A 19,909-nucleotide genomic window follows, 5' to 3' on the forward strand; every position below is an offset into this window, starting at 1 on the left:
CTGCCTGCCTCTGTGTGTCTCTGTCTCTGAGTGCACCTGAGCACAGGGTAGGGGATCTCACTGCCCAGGTGGATCAATTTAAGTTCTCTTTCTCTGTCAACTCTCCACCTGACTTTTTCAAGTAGGGCTCACTGAACCTGGAGCTTGTTGTTTAGGCTAGATTAGCTGGCCAGCCACCCTCAAGCTAGAGATGTCCTTCACTATGGAAGATTGTTATGTGAATACTGGAGACCTCAACGCATGCGTCTATACTACTGCCCCAAGCACTTTAACCACCGAGAGAATTCCCATCTGTTCTTGCTGAGACGGTTTCGATTTTGACAGATGTATGCCAAGTAATCAGACTTTTGAAACAAGTGTTCAGAGCAGTTAGGACATTGGAGAAAACACACCAAGCTGAGCCACGATTTCTGGCATTCAAATGAATCAGGGAGGATTTTCCTTAAAGCAAGCAGGCATTATCGGAAAATGTCCTTTTTGTTGTTGGTTTTCTCAGGAACCAGGAACATTCCGCGGTAAGAATGGACTGCTCTTCCATTACGTTGGAGTTGGGAATGGGAGAAAAACATCTCAAGAAAATGAAGGAAGCATGGAAGAAGGAGAGAATCCCGATTTCTGAATGTTACTTAAAAGAAACTTCCTCGAAAGCCCTCCCTTGGTGTTACTTAAGAAACCTACTTTGGGAGCAGTTTGCCCTCCCAAGCCCAAATAAAGAGCGTGCCTGGCTCCCCCTAGCTTAGTTTATTCTGGCTCTGCAAGTTGTGGTTTCCAGACAGGGGTCGGCGGATTTCTGGACGGTCCTTTCGATCCCTTTAAAGGTGGGGATCGTGACGGAGGATGTGGGGGAAGAAGGCGGGAGGCGAGGACTGGAGAGTCGCGGTTGACATAGTAACTCTTCAGCTGCTCTCCCTGGCGGCTGCCACTGAGGCCCCGCCTGTGCCCTCTGCCTGGGAGCCTGGGGCCGCCTGTCTGCGCGGTCCGGATGCGCTCAGGTCAAGGTTCCCTTCGCCTCTGTCTCCCAAACCCCTAACTAGTGACTTCCACTCTGGTGGGCAGGGAAGCCAGTGGCAGAACCCAGACAGAAAGACATCTGCATCTCTTCCCTCATTATCCTCTCCCTGGCATCGCTTTGCTCTGGGCCAGCTTGGTAGGTGACGCGGCCCCCTTTCCTCAGGTTCTCATCCACGGAAGCAGGGGTGCAGGCCGGCCAGGCACTGTGCCATGAGCCAGAGCCCGGGGTTCGTGACCCGGAGGGGCGGCTCTCCGAAGGCTGCCCCTGGAGCTGGCGCGCGGCGCAACGAGAGCCAGGACTATCTGCTGATGGACGAACTGGGAGACGACGGCTACCCGCAGCTCCCGCTGCCACCGTATGGCTACTACCCCAGCTTGTAAGTACGGGCGAGGGCAGCATGGATTGCAGGAGTAGGTCCCGTGCGTGTCTCACCAGCGATGTCTTTCCAGACTCCCAGACAAGCGAGGGGTGCGAGTGCGCGGATGGAACTAGGCTGGCTGCCGGTGAGCACTCGAGGGCTGCTCACCCTCAGATTGAGCCAGTATGTTTCCCTCTCCACCACAGGTGGTGGGATGCCAGGTCACCACAGGGGGCCTGATGCTTTGTCACCACAGGGGGGTGAGGAGCTATGCGTGGTCAGTTTCTACAGTCCCTGCCACCCTAAAGGAACTCTGCTCAACAGGCACGATCTGAACAGGTTCCAGTTTTCGCTCCAGTGACTCAGTTTGTGTGGGAGAGATGATCAGAACTCTAAGGGTCTTTGAAGACGCTTTGGGGGAGAAACCCACCATAGTGCGCTCTCCACCTCTACCAAAGTACTCTGGTCTTAAGCAAGGATTACTTAGGGAGAGAATGGGAAACCTCCTTCTCACCATGGAGCTGAGGGATTAAAAGGGGGAGATAGACCCATTCAGGATTTTGTAGCCGTAGGACAGAAAAAGAGACCAGCTCTTTACTAGTGGCCTCTCAATAACCACAAGCCTTTATTTAATAACAGCAGCAACAACAATATCAACAACAACAACTGCCCCACCATACGAGGTTGGTGAGGTTGGTGACAGTGGTGCTGGGGAGGAACAGACAGCAGATAGTAGAATGAAGAAACAAAGTCTCCATTCCTCTTTTGCCCCCCCACCCCCCGGCAGGCTGTGACCACATGTGCAGCAGGCCGATAGCATTTCTGGCTCTTTACACCTTCGCTTAATCTCTGTTTGACGGAGTACCCAGGTTTCCTGGCCTGTCATAGCTGTCAGCAAGCTGTTTCCTAGGAAAGCCTTTATCACTTTGGTTAGCTCTTCTAGAGTATGGAGGGAGGGCGCTATCCATCCCCCCACGCCCCTCTCCCGACTTCCATCCCAGGGGACCTAGCAGACCCACATGACATAGCTTGGCTTCTAGGGCAGTGATCAGGGCTGAGAGAGTCAAAGCCTGCTGTGGTTTATTTTCTTGGTGAGAACTGAGCCCCCAGGAAATGGGGCATCTACATTTTCTTGAGGATGGAAAAAAAAGTTGGAAGTGGTTCCATTCATCTGAGCTGTGCAAGCCAAACACATCTACTATAACCGACCCTTCCATTTCTGGGAAATTAAGATATAATTCAGACAACATAAAACTCACCTCTTAAGTTGTACTCTTCAGCATTTTTTTCCCGTCATGTAATAGTCATTACATTTTGTATCCACAATCAATAAGTAATTTCAGGACATTTTTGTCACTGTTATATTTGCTGCCCAATTAGAAATCTCTCTCCTTCTACCCCTCCCTCTGCCTCCCTCCCTCCCTGTGTGTGTGCAGAGGTGGTACTGTGTAGATGTGCTTGCTCATGTGTTAGTGTGTAGAGGCCAGAGATGGACACAGGTTGTCTTCGTCTACATTAGTTTTGGGGGGCAGGGTCTTTCACTGACCTGAAGCTCATCATTTTGCTTGGACTGGCAGACTAGGCTCTAACTGAATGCTGAGGATCTGGACTTGGATTCTCATGATATTGTGATAGGCAGTTTTACTCACTGAGCCCTCTCCCAGCCCTAAAATGTTCTGTCTTCTTGGACAGACTTAAAACTTCTCAAACTTTGATAGGCTTATGACCAACTGAAGGTTCCGCTAAAGCTCTAGCTCTCTAAGTCTTAGATGTAGCTGGATGTTGGATATGCTTCTTGACAGTATAACACTAAAGACAAGAAGATGTATGGCAAGAATAAATAATTATAGAAAAATGAATTGATCCTAGAATTCCATACATAGCTATTTGCAAATTTACTATGAAGCTGGGCCAGGTGGTCCACACCCATCGTCTTAGCTATGTGGGAGGTTTCAAGTTTGAGGTCAGTCTGGGCAGCGTAAGGAGACCTTGTCTTTGAATTGAGTTCTGCCAAGCTCTAATGCTATTTAGTAACATTATCTATTGGCTAAATTAAGTGATTTAGTAACTGTATGCCTTTTCAAGAATTAGATGGTCTCATTAACAAAACATTTTTATTCTACAGTCTCTATTTTCATTTATTTTTTTTGTCTTTAGGAAATGTTTTGCTTTAAATACTTAGTCTGTTATCAGCAGTGAGATTGAATAAAGTAAGAAGTCCAAGTTCTCTGAACACTTTCTATAGTGTCTTCAAATGTGATTTACTGTTTAAATCACGAATTTCTTTAAATTACTATTGTATATAATAATTTGTATACAATTATATAGTCAATAATTATATATTTAGAGCAGGTCTCTAAATATACTATTTAGAGAAAAAGTACTTTTCTCCTTCAGTTTAGGAATTTCAGCTCACTTTTCATGTGGACAGGTAAGGAACAGGATGCAAAAAGACACTGTAATGGGCTTCATTTCATGATGGAAACTGTTTGTTGAGTCATGTTGAGAGTGAACCATACACAACAATTAAAGTTTTTCTTTCCCAAATCTATTATTTCCTCAAAAAATTTTCATCCACTGTATTCTTTGTCAAAATTTTAAGATTTTACAGTTGAATGAAAATATAACTGGGGAAGTTTTGAACCAGTAAACACCAGCTCTTCCATCTGTAAGACAAAGGAGAAAATGCAGAAGAGAATCAGCTCCCTTTGGTAGAGAGGCTTTGAGGCTTGTGAAGGGATGACTTTTGTTTTTTGTTTTCTTGTTTTTTTTTTTTTTTCACAGTCAGATGTGTACTGGTAGAGTTGTAGCAACCACCGTTGCATCTCAGGTACAGGTGCCTAGTTTCTCAAATCATTTACAAATCATTCTCAAATCATTTCCCTATAATGGCCATTCTGGTGATACAAATTCACCCACTCTCACTAAGAAATTTTCTTTCACATTACTCTTCTTTTTTTTTTTAAGAGATAAGTTTATTTGTTTTTATTTTATTTATTTTTTTAAAGATTTATTTGTCTTTATTTCTATGAGTACACTGTAGTTGTCTTCAGACACACACCAGAAGAGTGAGATGGATCCCATTAGAGATGGTTGTGAGCCACCATGTGGTTGCTGGGAATTGAACTCAATGCTCTTAACCACTGAGCCATCTCTCCAGCCCCACATTTCTCTTCTTAAAATGAATGTTTGTACATGTAGTTTTAGGGCTTGATTTCTGAGGATTGTGCGAAATTATCTTGTGGAAGACTGACTACACATTCTCAAGCTTTGGGAGGTATGAGTGTCAATATTTTAATGATGGTGCTTTTGAAACAAAGATTCTCAGTTTCTTTTCTCTCTAATTTCCAATTGGGAACCAAATGCCATATACTATTCCAGTCATTTTGAGTGATGAATCAAATAAGTTCTCAAGTCCGGCCAAGACCCCAGGAGTTCCTTTATTTAAAGGTGTGTCTCTAGTCTATGACATTAAAGTATTTCCAAAGCAACAGAGACTAGTTGATTTAGCTCAATTGGTCATTGGCTTATAAACTACTGAATTGTTACTATTACTGCTCAGATGGCAAATAATGACATGGGAAGAAAAGCTAAAACTATGGGCAATACGATAATGTTACTTTAAAGCAACAAGAAAAACTTATGGTAGCACAGCGGCACAGTGGCTCAGGGGTTAAAGCCACTTGTCACCTCCTGGATTTTATCCCTGGGGTCTGATCTGGGGAGGGGAGAACTGACTCTGGAAAAATATCCTCAGACTTCTATATGTGTACTGTACAGTAATGTGCATCCCCAATAAATAAATGTTAAAAATACCCCATTGTAGCAAGCACATTGTAATAATATATTTTAAAATATTTTAAAACATTAGTAACTTGACAGGCTGGGGATAGATATAGCTCCATGGTAAGATGCTTGTCAACATACCCAAGGTCCCTGGATTTGATCAAAAGTACCACGGAACAAAACAAGAACATTATTTAAATTGCTAAAAAATTATAAAGGATTGCTATATGTCAGGAACAAAGATGCCAGAGAGAATATAAAGTGGGAAAGGTCTAAGCTGTAAATGAGGCAAGAGCTAGAACTGAGCTCTATCTTGAATGAAACCAGGACTCTCAGAATACTGAGATGCTAGGGTAGAAAAATGATACCCACTAGCATCAAGTCAGGACAAATACCGGGAAGACGACATTTCCACCCCTGGCAATTCCAACTAGAGATCCTCAAGCCTTCGGATCTTAGTGGATTAACCCCAACCCTAAGTCATGGAGAAGGAATAGTCCCATCCATGTTGACTGCTTAGGAGACTCATCCAAGAGCCAGTCACTGAAAACAGGCTCACTACAACCAGTGACTGAGCTCACGGGGAAAGAGTTAAGTAAGAGAGCATGAGGTAACAGCTGAATCTACTGCACAGCAAGCCAAAAACAGCAGTGTTAGGGCCTTAGAAACTTAGGATAGCAGTCTAACCGGGGGAAAGGTGTGACGTTAGTGTGTATAAAATATCACAATATAAAAACAGAAAACCTTATGGAAAGAATGAAGCTGAGAAAAGTGACAGATGCAACATCTATAAAAGAAAAGAGTACAGTTCCATTTTACAAAGTTTTTACCAAAATTATTGACTTATTGCATGTATGCATGTATGTGTGAGGATACACCCATAGAAGAAAATAATCCAATTCTATTTTTAAAGTTGATTATAAGCGTATGTATGTACATGTGTATGTGGATGTGCACATACATGTGTATAATGTGTATGTGTGTGTGTGTGTGTGTGTGGTATATGCATGGTGATTGCACATGACTGCAGCTGTGTGCTCTGTTTGTGCATGTGGAGGACAGAGAAGAACTTTGAGTGTATTTGCCTTACTGCCTCTTACAGTGAGACAAAGCCTCTCTCTGATCCATCTGCGTCTCTTTCAGCTAGCTCGGTTGGCTAGTAAGCTTTTGGAATCACTTAGTTTCTACTTCCTGATGCTGGGCTTACAGGTTTATCCAACCATATTTAGATTTTTTTCCCCTTGGGTTCTGGGGATTTGAACTTGGATCCATATGTTTGCAGAACAAGCACTCTCATCTCTTCAAACCCCAAAGAGATTTTTAATTCCATTTTCTATTAAGAAAACAAAAATACACAGGTAGTGTTTTGAATTCAGTGAGAATCATAATTAACTGTTATGCCCTTTGAAGTGACATCAGTAATACTAATGACAAATCCTGAACTTTGGTTAAAGTAGGCAAATAGATCATCTATTTATGAAAAATATAACTTCATTTCTATTTTTGAGATGGAGTTTTACTAGGTCGTCCAGGCTAACATTGAACTCACGATGTAGTAAAGGTTGAATTCCTCCTGCTAAGTGCTGAAATTACAGGTATGTAGCACCATACATGGCTGAAAATACAAATCTTAGAGAAAAAACTCAATGGAACAATTAAAAATACAATTTGGATATAGAGTAGTTAATAGTATTACAAATGCAGAGATATATAGAAATATCAATGACTATCAACCAATATTTAATGGTGAAAAGGTTTATATTCTAGAGCTGTGTCTCAGGGAAAGAGCAGGTGTGAAAATCAATGTTGGTTCGGGTTTCCCAGTTTCATTTAGGGATCAGTACATCTCTAGCCATTCATGGTACAGGAGGGTCTCACCCTTGATCTAATGGAGAGGGCTTTGCATGACAGACACACTTGTTTTGGTTCAAAATGTCCCATGGCTTGAGGTAATAACTACTGATTGTCATGAAGCATGTTTTGAGAGCACCAGCCTTGTAAGATCGATGAATGCTCCTCAGATGCACTTGACCATCCGCAGCACTCACTCTAGAGTTAGAGTGTTGTTAATGTCTAAGGAAATGGCACATCATTTTTCTCCATACAGTTATGTTCCCTGGGTTGTTAGAAGTAACTTCCCAGGGCAATTTGTCTCTTAGAGAGTAAAAATCATTAAAAAAGGACATTTTGTTGAGTCCACTCTTCTTTTTTCCCTTCTCTGTTTCATTAAAATGCTAGCTATAATTGGATGTAATGAGTTAAATTACCATTTGTGATTGCTCTTTGTTTAGGAGTGTTCTGCTGGTTTCAATGCAAGGAGACATCTTCATCTTTACACCATGTTTCAATTAAACTCTGGCATTTAAAATTTGGTGTGCTTCTCAAGATTCTAAACTACTGGAGTTGACTGAATCACAGGTCTTACACAAACAAGTGTTAGAGCTATCCCATAGCACATGGCTGTGACATAACTGGCTTCCCTTTCAGCTAATTGAGGCTTTAGGAAGAGAAAGAAAAAAATACTGAGAAGAATTGTATACAATGCAATGTAAGTTTCTGTTTCTGCAGACAACTGATCCAAAATATTTACATCTCTCTGGGGGAATCTCACATTTTTGGGATACCTACTCTGTAGTAAGTCTTTTTCTTGTACAAATGTGGTTGAGTCTTAAAAGCAGCCACTTGGCTATTTTTAATGTTTGTTTTACAAATAATGGTTGAGAAATTTACAGATGTTAGGTATGAGCAGGGAGTTACAAAGCTGGCAAGTCTTCATGCAAGCCCAATCCAGTGCATCTCAGAAGTGCATGTGGCATGCATGTACGGAAAGGTCCTCTACCCTCTCAGCGTCCCACACAATCATGCTTGTACCCACAAAAAGGGTTCAGTACAGCATCATCCCTCCCTTATGCTTCCTTCACCTTGCCATAGATAATATGGAGAGTCACATGCTGGCTCTGATATGTACAGCCAAGATCTCTGTGCCATGCTCATTATATACAGAAAAGGAGAAAAAAAAAATATCATGAATCTGCATGACACTAGGCGTCTTTGACTACGACCTTCTATTTTTAAAGTGTTCTCCATCTTTGCTGGTTGATCTACTCCAGACCTTTAATTGCTTTCTGAATCTATTCGCTAATCTCTATTAACCTGATATAGTTACATCTAGTAAGGAGAATTTACAAATTTATTGTGGACTTTTAAATTAATTAATTAATTAACATCACAAGCAATCCCAGTTCCCCTCACTGAGACCCTCCCTTATCCCCTTTCCTCTTCTCCTCTGGGAAGGTGGAGCTCCTCTGGGAAGGTGCAGCTCCTCTGGGAAGGTGAAGCTCCCTGGTTTTCCTGCCACCTTGGTACATCAAGTCTCTGCCAGATTAGGCAAATCCTCTCCCACTTAGGCCAGTCTCAGAAACCAACTAAAGAACACACATGGACTGGAACGAGGCTCCCTGCACATATGCAGCAGATGTGCAGCTCAATCTCCATGTGGGCACCCCAACAACTGCAGTGGAGTCTCTCTGAAAGCTGTAACCTAACTGTGGTATTGTGGACTTTTCTATGCTTCATAGATATTAAGCAATTCAAACTGGAATAAAAGCTGTGAGGTGTGAGCATTGCAAACTCTTATTTTACTGATAAGGAAAGAATCACATAGCTAAGAGGTTGATGGATGTTCCTACTGAGTCACAGCTTGCAGGAGAAGGAATGGGAATATAGGAAGGGACCAAAGGCTCCCCCATCAGTTCCATCCACAGTGAAATGAAGCTTTGAAAGATTGCCTGTCTTTCTTACCAAGGAAGGTGTGTACCACAATAAATGTTCTGTAGGTGACTTGCAAATTTAATCAAAGATCCACAAATAGATGACAACTCTTTAAAGAACACAATGTGTATAAACATATACACAATGTAAACATATAAACATATATGTATAATTTAAATAGAATTTTCTAATCTGGGAGGACAATGCTCCCTCCAAGAGCCAAAGGTCACCTAACAAATGCTCCTAAACCAGGTATGAGAAGCCCTGTTTTGAGGCAGGGTTGTGGAAGAACCTCCCCAAATGCACAGGCTATGTGTTCTTATTTGCCACCCCTGCCTGCAGGTGGAAGATAAATCCCAATTGCTGAAGACACATGTACTTCAGACACAGGGCACAGACCACCTTGAGCTGGAACTGACCTGAATGCCTCCTCTCTGAAGGCTAGCTCTCGTGGTACTAGAAGGTGCCACACAAGCTTCCAAAGGAGGCCAACAGTCCTCCCCAGCTAAGATGCCGATGGACCACAACAGTGAAGAGCATAACATGATAACCCTAATGTGCAATAGTGTCATTCTTGCCTTGGAGATAATCTATAGCTATCTAATTCAACAAGAAGGAAATCCTGCCTGGTCCTGGGAAAGCCAATGACCTGTTAGTGAAGTCACCAATCTCAGAGGAGAAGCTCCAGCCTCCACTTTATTAAACCAACACAATCCCTAAGCAGTCCTCATACTTACAGGTAACTGTAGTCCTTACATTCATCAAGAAAGTTTCTGTTTACAAGACATAGACCATTACAAAAAAAACCAGCAATCAATAAAATTACAGAATCGTGAAGTCCAGTTCCAATGGATACGTGTACAAAACACTCCTATGTAAGGTTCAGAGAACAGTGCATAAGAAGGTTGAGGAGTTGCTGGGAGGCTGTTTCTCTTAGTAATGTCAAGAGCTCCGCTCATAAAGTCTCAGCAGCGTGACTTCCCAGACATGCACTGAACAAGGACAACAATGGACATGCCAAGTGGACTGGGAAAGGTCATGAGGCTTCAACCCTACGCAAAGAACTACAGGCACCCAAAGAATACCAAGCAAGGGAGAAGTGAAGAGCACACCCATTGGTTATCCAATACCAAATGGTCAGCCCTGAAAACATTCATAGAAGTAACATTACACAGGATGAGCAGATTCTGTTTAGATATATCCATATATGCATGCAATAACTAAAGAAAAAAAGAGGCCATGAATTTGAAAGAGAGCAAGGATATGTATATGGGAGGAATGGGGAAATAAAGTATATTATAATCCTAAAAACAAAAGACTATAGACATAAAGAACACCTTTTCTAAAATAAGTATAAAATTTCTCCCATGCCAGCACACAGTTCCTGTTAGAGACACTGACTTGAATGGCAGGATGAGGTCCTGGAGCAATGGCTCAACTTCTGAGAGTTCACACTGCCTCTGAGAGGACCAGTTTGATTGCCAGCCTCTGCATAGGGTAGCTAGAACTCAAGCTCCAAGGGATCTATATTCTGTCCTCTTCTGGCCTTCATTGGCACCTACACACACATGGTACATACCTATTTCTGAAAATTAAAAACAAAATGAATCCTAAAAAAGTAATAACAACAGCATGAAACTAGAGTTCAATGTAGGATTTGCATGATTTATTTTTAATATGCATATTAAAAATATTAACTTTTTATTCAATGTATAGGTCATAATGTTTATTTCTCTTAACTCCTGCCAGTTTCTCCACACCCAATGTCATGTCTTTTCTCTTTCTCTCAAAACAAACAAACAGAACAAATGAAACACAATCAAACAAACAAACAAACAAAAAATCATGAGACTAAACAAAACTCAAAGAACCAAAAAGGGATTCGCTTACTTTAGAAAAGCATGTGTGTAGTATTTACCCAGAGGTATGTACTGCAGGAATTCAATTGAGTTGATGGTCATGTTAAGATTGATTGCCTATTCAGGGCGAATTTCATGTTTCCATTATAGAAGCTCTGACTTGAGTGCAGGAAGCATCTTGTCCTGACTTGATCAATAAAAACAAATCCCCTAGTGCTGAACCGAGAGAGGCTCTTCCTAACAGGCTAACTAAAAGGACATTTAAATGACCAGAATTACCATAAGAACTGATTTCTAAGGGTGGCTTAAAAGTTCTTTCAGGGAGTTAAACTGCTTCAAGTCAAACTCTCTCCTGTTACTGCAATATTAGCATTCTTAAAGCAGACATTTGCAAGGAGCTGCCTGAAGAGCTGGGGCAGCAGGCCTAGTCTCTGGGCAGCGTGAAAATTCCTGCACTTTCTTAAGCTGTGAGACAGTCTTCTCCAGGACACCCTGCTTTATATTTAGAGCTGGTCACTTCTCCAAGATGAAAAAGTCACTAATTTATTTCAATGGTTGTTTAAATTATTTACATTCATCAGGCACTGTAATTGAAATCTATGAGCTCCACATCTCATTAACTCTAAGTAGCTATAATCTGTAGCCTCAAGAAACTGTGGTTTAGATTTTATGTCCTATCTGTTGAAAGGACTTTGGAGCCTACATTTATGCAGATATGGCTTATGTATAACTTAGGAACACAGAAAAAGAGCATATACATAAAATAATTTTTTTTAACCTGATCATGAACACTTCACATTCAAGAAATGACTGTCCTGAATTCATTTTAACCGAGACTCTTCAATGACCCTGTATTCTACACAGTGCTGTCCTAAACGACAAACAGAATATTGGTGTAGGAACAGTTTTAAGACTTATTTATTTATCATTATTATTATTATTATTATTATTATTATTATTATTATTATTATTATTATGCATGCGTGTGTGTGTGTGTGTGTGTGTGTGTGTGTGTGTGTGTACATGTGTGCAGATATGTGCAGATGCCAGTGAAGACCGTAGAGGGTAATACCCATCCCTGGAGCTGGAGCTGCAGGCTGTGTGATCTGCCTGATGTGGGCACTGGGAACCAAAGGCATGCAAGAGCAGCAAGTACGTTAAGCCCTGAGCCATTTCTCCAGCTCCTACTACAGGTGGTTTTTTGTTTTTAAATTCAAGTTATGCAATTGATTGGTGTAATGCAATTAAACTGACTTCATAATTATATGTTTCCAGAACACTGCTTAAAGAACCCAATTCACTGCTGTTCCTTATGGACGCCCTACAGTCCCTGACATACACACATATGCACATTTATTTATTTCTTATGCATGAAGAGAATATTTCACACTATTTCTAGGATTTATTTTTGAATTCTTATCCCCCACTGAACCCATGGAGGCTATTGCCTTTAATGTTCCCATAGGCACTGCTGATTAAAGCTATGTCACAGCAGTGACTGACACCCAACAGAGCTTTACTGCAGAAGCTTACAATATAAGACTCATGAACTTTCAGGCTTTAAAGTAGGAGAAATGGGCTGATCACTAGAAGCCAGCTCTCCCAGCAGTCAGCAGTAGCCAGCAGTTCTCAGCGCAGGAGTAAGACCCCATGGTACTTTCTCTCTGCACATTAGCATGTCTGCTAATACTGACTTTGTTCTGGTCTTGTTTACATAACCATCTCCAGGAGAGACTGTTTCACACAGACTGCTTATAGTCTTTCTGCCCCTTCTTCCATGATGTTCCCTGAATAGATGCAGGAAGTGTGACGTAGATGTATCCATTGGGCTGGGCACCCCATGATCTGTTGGTCTTTATTTTCATTTATTTATTTATTTATTTATTTATTTATTTATTTATTTCATTTTTTTTGAGACAGGGTTTCTCTGTATAGCCTTGGTTGTCTTGGAACTCACTCTGTAGACCAGGCTGGCCTCAAACTAAGAAATCCACCTGCCTCTGCCTCCCAAATGCTGGGATTAAAGGCATGTGCCACCACTGCCTGGCCTGTTGGTTTTTAATGGGGCTGGGCACCTATGATCTGTTTGTCTTTGATGATGTCCAATTGTGGTTGTCTGTAATGATCTCTGTTTGCTGTAAAGAATACTTCTTTTGATGACAGGTGATGGGTACACTTATCTGTGGGCATAAAGAGAAGGTTTAGAATGTAGTAAGGAATTATGCTGGTCTAGCAGAGTAGTGATTCTTTCTAAGATCTGTGACCTCACTTACTGTGCGAAGTTGGCTAGGTTTCTAGTCCCAGGTATGGGCACAGACCTTCTTTCCTGTCAAGTGGGTCTTACAATCAATTAGGCAGCTGTTGGTTACCACGAACAAGCAAGTACTGCTCATTACACCTTTATGAATATCTTGTCATGCTGCTCATTGTTGAGATTCATAGGTGTTGCAGCTGAATAGAGCTGGCTTTCCCTCATTAGCAGCACACACAGTACTTCCTAGTTCTATGAAGGCTAGACTGCAGGAAGGAGGCTTTGGGTTAGAGTTTGCTAGAATCATCCAAGTCCTATATCCTAAGTGTGAGCTATCTTCAGCAATAGGGTCTTACTCTCAACCTCTGAGAGTCAACCATCAAAAGTCTAGACTGTTGGGAGACACTTGGACTCCCCTGACCAACACTTCAAAGGGAGATTTCTTATGCCTGCCTCGTTTTGTGTGCGTGTGGTTCTTTTAGGGACCATTGCCATATGTGTGTGTAGATAAATACATATTTAAATGTCTTATGTATAATTTCTACTAAATATAAAATAATATAGTTCCTTGAGGCTTCATCAAACATTGATGTTATTTGCCGTTTCTTCTCTTCTTTTGTATTGACCTCTCTCCTCCCCCCACTTACTCACCCCATTTGGAGCCCAGCCTCACTTGGAGCCTTTCCCCACTTTCTCATTTCCCATTTTATATCACCTGTATCTTACTACTTTCCTTTCAAGAGAGCCCTCCACTCCCACCATAGTCCCTTTGTACTTTCCTGGTTTCTGTGCTTATTCCATGTTGTAGACTCATATCTAAAAGTTCGGAGATAAGAATCACAGATGAGAGACTATGTGACATTTTACCTGGGCCTGGGTTACCTTACTCACTGTGAGCTTTTCCAGGTCCATCTATTTACCTGCAAATTTCATGACTGCAATTTGTTTTTACAGCTAAATAGTATTCCACTAATATAGGAACCACACTTGTCATTTCATTCACCTGGCCCCTCCATTTGTTGTTTAGTGCAATGTTAAGTTCTGAAATCACATATAACAAAACAGACCCCGCAGGATTCATATATTAGTGTGTGTGTGTGTGTGTGTGTGTGTGTGTGTGTGTGCAATAGTGATGATCAAAGAAAAAGCCATCAATTTGAGAGTTGTGGGGCACAGGAGGGGTGGGAGGGAGAATACCTGGAAAGGGTTGAATGGGTGAAAGGGAAGGGGAAATGATGTAATTTTCTTTAAATTAAAAATGTAGTTTAAAAATAGGGGAAACATATATCCTGAAATTATGAAATATGATGCCCAGCATGCTGAAGCTAAGAGGAAACATGAGCAGTTGAAGGGCAACATCATCTTTTACAGTCTGTGGCAAATTTCATTGACTTGCATTTTATATCTTCTAGCTGACCTAGAAGTTTTGTTGGTTCTTTGCTTTATTGACGTTAACTTATTTGATCCTCTTGGGAAACCCAGTGGTAATCTGTATAATTTCCACTTAGAAGTGAAGGAAGGAGGAAAGAGAAGTTCAGAATGGCCCAAAGCTCTTCTTCAGCTCATCTTATTGCTTTTTTACACAGAGTTTATTATTTCACACAATTTTCCTTTAAAATTTCTTTAAAAACCTACATAAAATTTAAAAATAAGAATTATTTTTGAGGTTAGATTTCTTTGTTTTATTTTACACATATGGGTGTTTTGCTCACATGTACTGCATGCATCCCTGGTGACTGTGGAAGTCAGAAGATGGTGTTAGATTCTTTGGAACTGGAGCTAGGGATCGCCATGAGCCACTGTGTGGGTGCTGAGAATTGAATACGGGTCGTCTGCAAGAGTAACAGGTGTTTTTTTGACACAACTCTCTATAATTAATAATGCCAAAAGAAATAACGGTAGCTAACACTTAGTATTTCTTCTGTGCCTAGCACAGTTCTAGTAAGTTTATTCCATGTATGAACTTCTTCAGTTCCCCCAGCATTTCTTAGAGGAATTTATTATCACCTGTATTTTGCGATGAAGATATGATGTATGTGGAAGATAAGAAATTTGCTAAAGTATCCAGCTAATGCTGCTGATCTCATTCAGGGTGCCTCCACCATTAAGACTGCTTTGATCAAAACCCAACACATTTGAGCAATAATATTTATTTCACTGTTTAATAATTGTTGGAAATCTATCTTTTGAAAAGACAAATGAGAAACCTTTGCTGCCTTGGTTAAAGGAGTCTTGGTTTGAACTGTGAGACATGCAGTATCTAAGAGAACTCTGCAGACTACAACAGTGCCAGGGAGTGGGAGGAGAGCAAGTTTCACTGGTAAGATGGTAGGGGGGAGACTGTGAAATGGGAATTTGGATGGAGACACAGTGTGACAATGTGGCTGAAAGAACATTAGGAAAAAAATGTTAGGAAAACGTGGACATTGTAAGAACACAAACTTCACACACCCCACAAGAGCCTACACTCTAAGTAAGGGCCATTCCCTGGGTGGGGCTTCTTAGTGGCATGCTCCAGTCCTCCCTTAGGAACTCACTAGAAATCCTGCTTGCCAGGTCCTGCCCTACATCTCCTGAATCAGAAACTCCAAGAGATTCATGTGTCATTAGTCCCAGAGTGAATTACACATGACCCCAAACAGCTACCTTTCTAATTACAGTCCTGCCCTCTCTCCTGTCTTGTAAGCCTTCCCTGTTGCATCTCTGGCTATTGACAGTTACAGAAGTGTGCCCGCTACAGTGGTGGTGAAGGGCTGCATTTGCTCTGTCCCATATGGCAGTCCTCTGTGGGGTGGAGGACGTGGAATATGTCAATAAAAGTGAGAAGTGACTTCTAGCTTTGTTTAATCTTCATCAATGTCCATCGTTTTATGTGGCTGGGCCAGCACATTGATTAGCGTCTTGAAGCACTGGCAGAGGAAACAGGACTAAAGGGTGCATTGTGTTCCAGGCACTAGCTTAAACACTTTGTACATGCAAACTCTTTAATACCCAATAGCAACCCTAGGAAGTAAGCTTATTGTTTCTTTCCACGATACAAATAGGAAAAATGTGTAAACTTATGAAATAACACTCTAAAAGTCATGTGTTTAATTAACCCAGGTGGGATTCAAACTCATCCCATCAATACTCTGATGCCACGGTACATATCTACAATGCTCTTTCTGTACTCTTGGTTAAATAAGGTGATTTTAAAACTTTCTTTCAAATTCATATTCCAAAAGGGGTCAGGAACAAGGGCAAAGGTCATTTTCCCATTTATATTTTAATTTATGATAGTATTCTAAAATGGGAAGTTTTACAGAAACAGGCATTTTCATATGTCGCAATAATTAAAAAAATAAAGAGAAAATAGAGAAGGATGACAGCATGGCTTTCAGTAGGGTTTGCTGTGGGAAAATTCTGGGATTCAGGGTGAGGTCATAGTTCTCTCGAAGGCTGGAACTTCTCCAGCTGAACCCTGAGCACACCCATCCTGCTGGCTTCACTTCCTGTACTCCCCCTCCTCAGCCTATGCATATTTCTCTCTTTAGTTGCACATTTTAGTTTTTGCATCTTCTCTGTCTTTTATGAGATTTTATTTTATCAGTTTTCAGGAGAATTGGAGGAAGACACATAACACATAACCTGCCATGATCAAAATCACGTTGAGATTTTAGTATCTCAGGACACTCTTTTACCTCAATTTCTCTCTGTTCATCTAGGCAACCACCTCCATTCTTCTGTAATATGACATGGCTTTGGCCTTGTGGAGGTATATCCTGGGTGATTTACTAATAAGAATTATATAAACTCTTAAATATATACTTTTCAAAAAAGTTTTTATGATTATCTCTTAATATATCTATGAATCTATGTATATTAAATATATAGTCATATATGTATAAGCATAAAATAATTTATATATAATATAATATATAATTATATTATATATAATAATATAAAATATAATATATAAATTATTTATATATATTTCATATCTTTGTATTTAAACATTATGTATATCCTAAACATGATAATGGCATCCCTAATTGTTTCCATTTAACATTATTAGCATAAATTTTAGGCAGTTTATATTTAGCCTTAGAACTTTCTAAAAGTATAGACTTCTTATATTAAAGATAGAGAATATGTATTCTAGCTCATTCTATGTATATTTATGGAACAAACCTTTTCCCCCTTAGATTTTGTCCAGATCACATATAGTATAAAGGATTAAAAAAATTAAGAATCACTCTTCCTCAATGTACTTCAGTTTGCATGGAAATTTAAAATAAAAGTGTTATATGTGTGGTTTTTGTATAAATGAAAGGTTTGCAAAGGACTTCTTTATAGACTTTATAAGTACTCATATTAGCCTAAACCAAAGATTTTACCTATTCTCATGAAGTTTGTTCTGTACATTTAGCGGCTAGTATAACAAACAACATATGAGCAGTGAAGGCCTTTAGGAGTTTGTAATTTTCATTGCTGTCAATTTGTCTAACAGGTTTATGTAAAAGATGAGCTACTTAAACAGAAGTCTATATTGTAGGAAGAAATGTCCCACAACAGCCAAACTCACTTAGAATATTGATATTTTATTGGCAGTAAGGTATCATGATCAACATTTATAAGTACTCTGGAATTATCAAAATACATTTGGCCATGATTTGTCAAAGGGGAGATGTAAACAATGCATTTAGAGAGGTTTTAAAATCTAATTCTTTAGATTAATAAAAATATTCATGTGTTGTAACATGATAACGGATTAGATCACTTCTTTCTGTGGATTGATTTGTAGGCAACAATCAAATCAATGCGATGCTCCGGGAACAAGCTACTGACTGCTGTCCTAGTCTCCAACATCAGTTCTCTTTTGTGTTTTACCAACAAATGTCAGCTGCTTCTGCTGCTGTAGCTCTTCTACTCTTCCTTGGGACAGGTTATGCTTGCCTGGTTTCTATCAGGGCATCTCTCAAAGAATCCTTTCTTCAGCTTTCTCTGAGTTCCACATTGCTTCTCCTTAAGCTCCCATAATGCTCTGGGGAAGCTGATCAGGATTTTTTAGACACTTCAGTACAAGGACACTCTGAGGTGTTCAGATACTAAGGGCGGGGTCTAGGGCTTAGTACTATGCTTGTAACTTTTAGAGCAATGTGATATCCAAAAAAAAAAAAAAAAAAAAGCCTGATGCATAGGTGGATGGTTGAATGAATTAATCTAGTCTAGCCAATATTCAAATGGAATCAATATCAAATGAATTCAAATTCATCCACCAATAATAAAAAATAAAGAAGTTTGATGTAAAAGTAGGAAGGACAGGGGACATATTTACTGTGAAGCTGCCCTTCATGACAATGACAATCTCTATTTGTCTTTGATCAATAATTGCCTTGAATCACTAGGGCCTTGTGTTCCTAAATTCTAACACTGTGAAAAGAGAAGTCAGAAGTAAGATTTCATATGGGGAATGTTCTGATGTTTCAAATACTAGATGATCCAAAAGGACAATAGACCACATATAACTCCTAGCCTATAATTTTTAAAGACCTAGAATGAGCAAATGGTCAGTTTGTATGAGACTGCAATTCAAGGTTGAATACAATTTGCTCTCTCAAAGGCTAAAATAATGAAATCTGTGATTCCATTGATTGAAAGCAAAGCAAAGTCATAGTGTTCCCTGTGTTCTACAGGCTTCATTTTTATTTCTGAAGCTAGGCAGACAGTCCTTTCTTTTTCACAAGGTGGCCAGCCATCACTTGAAAAAGGAACTGATAAAAAAGATATATTGAATAAAATATAGATACTTGTAAGTTTATGGAGAAATGAATCTTTAAAACATGACATTGATAATATCCCTTTCACATCACCAAGAAATTTTTGAGTTCTCTGGAAAAACTTCCGGGCAGTGTCCAGAGCAGGTTGTAATTATTAAGGCGTAATGTCTGTGGTCATAACGTCATGAAAAACCATTCCAGAGAGACTCATTGAGATGGAGCAAGTTGAATTTTACAAATGAAGAATTTATATAAAATTCTTAATGTTTTATGTTCCCCACTGCAGAATAAAAATGACTTGCTCTCAGAGAGATCTGGTACATCCTGCTGTAAGCACAAATATTTCTTAATGTTTGTTTTATATTAAAAGTTTGCATCTGATTCCACAATGTTCCCATGTTAACTTCTCCCAGAGAGATGTAATGTGTTTATCTATAACTTTGTGTGTCATTAGGCTGTACCACAAGCTCAGGGGTATTTGTTCTAAAATAGGGAAAAGCCCGTGACTCACACTGATGACTACGCAAAAGAAAACATAAACGTAACTACTCTCTAAGCTGAGACCACGAGCAAACATACAGCCCATAGGACCCTTCCCAGACAGGAAAAGGAAGTTATGGGACTGAAAGGAAGCCTTTAAAGGCTATGGAATAGCAGAGAAGGCTAGTGCAGCTTGGTGAAAGAGTAGGATGCCATGTCACAGAGTTGAAAAGGAAGATATTTTTGAATGGAAGAAATAATACAGAGCCACCATATGGTCCATGACCAGCTGACCCCAAGCCTAAAGCATCCTGCCTTTGAAGAATAGGGGAGAAAAGCTTATTTCACACCAAAAAGGGGGTTAGTTGTATAATCACCTATTGATATATAAGTCACATGAGATTCCTCCAAAATCTACAGTTCCCTTGTTGCTATCTATGTCCTTGTGGCCTAGCACAGAGTGTGGGATCAGAGACATCAACACTCACTGTGAGCTCTGGGACAAGAGACATACCAATCTGACCTGGGGAAAAACCCAAGCTGTGGAATGGAGCCACCATGGCTGTCTCCAGACTTAGCAACAGAGAAGACAAGCATAGAAAAGGCAGGAAGGGAAGGAGTCAAACGTGCAAC

The 19,909-nt window shown here is 40.3% G+C and overlaps 1 protein-coding gene across 1 annotated transcript in view; it reads left to right on the forward strand.

Annotated features, from left to right (window-relative positions):
• The first annotated feature begins 772 nt into the window (after window positions 1-772).
• The window catches only part of Trpc6 (transient receptor potential cation channel subfamily C member 6), a 104,648-nt gene continuing 85,511 nt past the window's right edge, over window positions 773-19,909 (forward strand). Inside the window, exon 1 of the mRNA XM_031344719.1 lies at window positions 773-1,388. Coding sequence (XP_031200579.1) covers window positions 1,222-1,388 — 167 coding nt within the window. The 5' untranslated portion in view covers window positions 773-1,221. The remainder of the gene's footprint in view (window positions 1,389-19,909) is intronic.

The sequence above is a fragment of the Mastomys coucha genome, unplaced genomic scaffold (genome assembly GCF_008632895.1).
Source record: "Mastomys coucha isolate ucsf_1 unplaced genomic scaffold, UCSF_Mcou_1 pScaffold23, whole genome shotgun sequence".
NCBI lineage: Eukaryota > Metazoa > Chordata > Mammalia > Rodentia > Muridae > Mastomys > Mastomys coucha.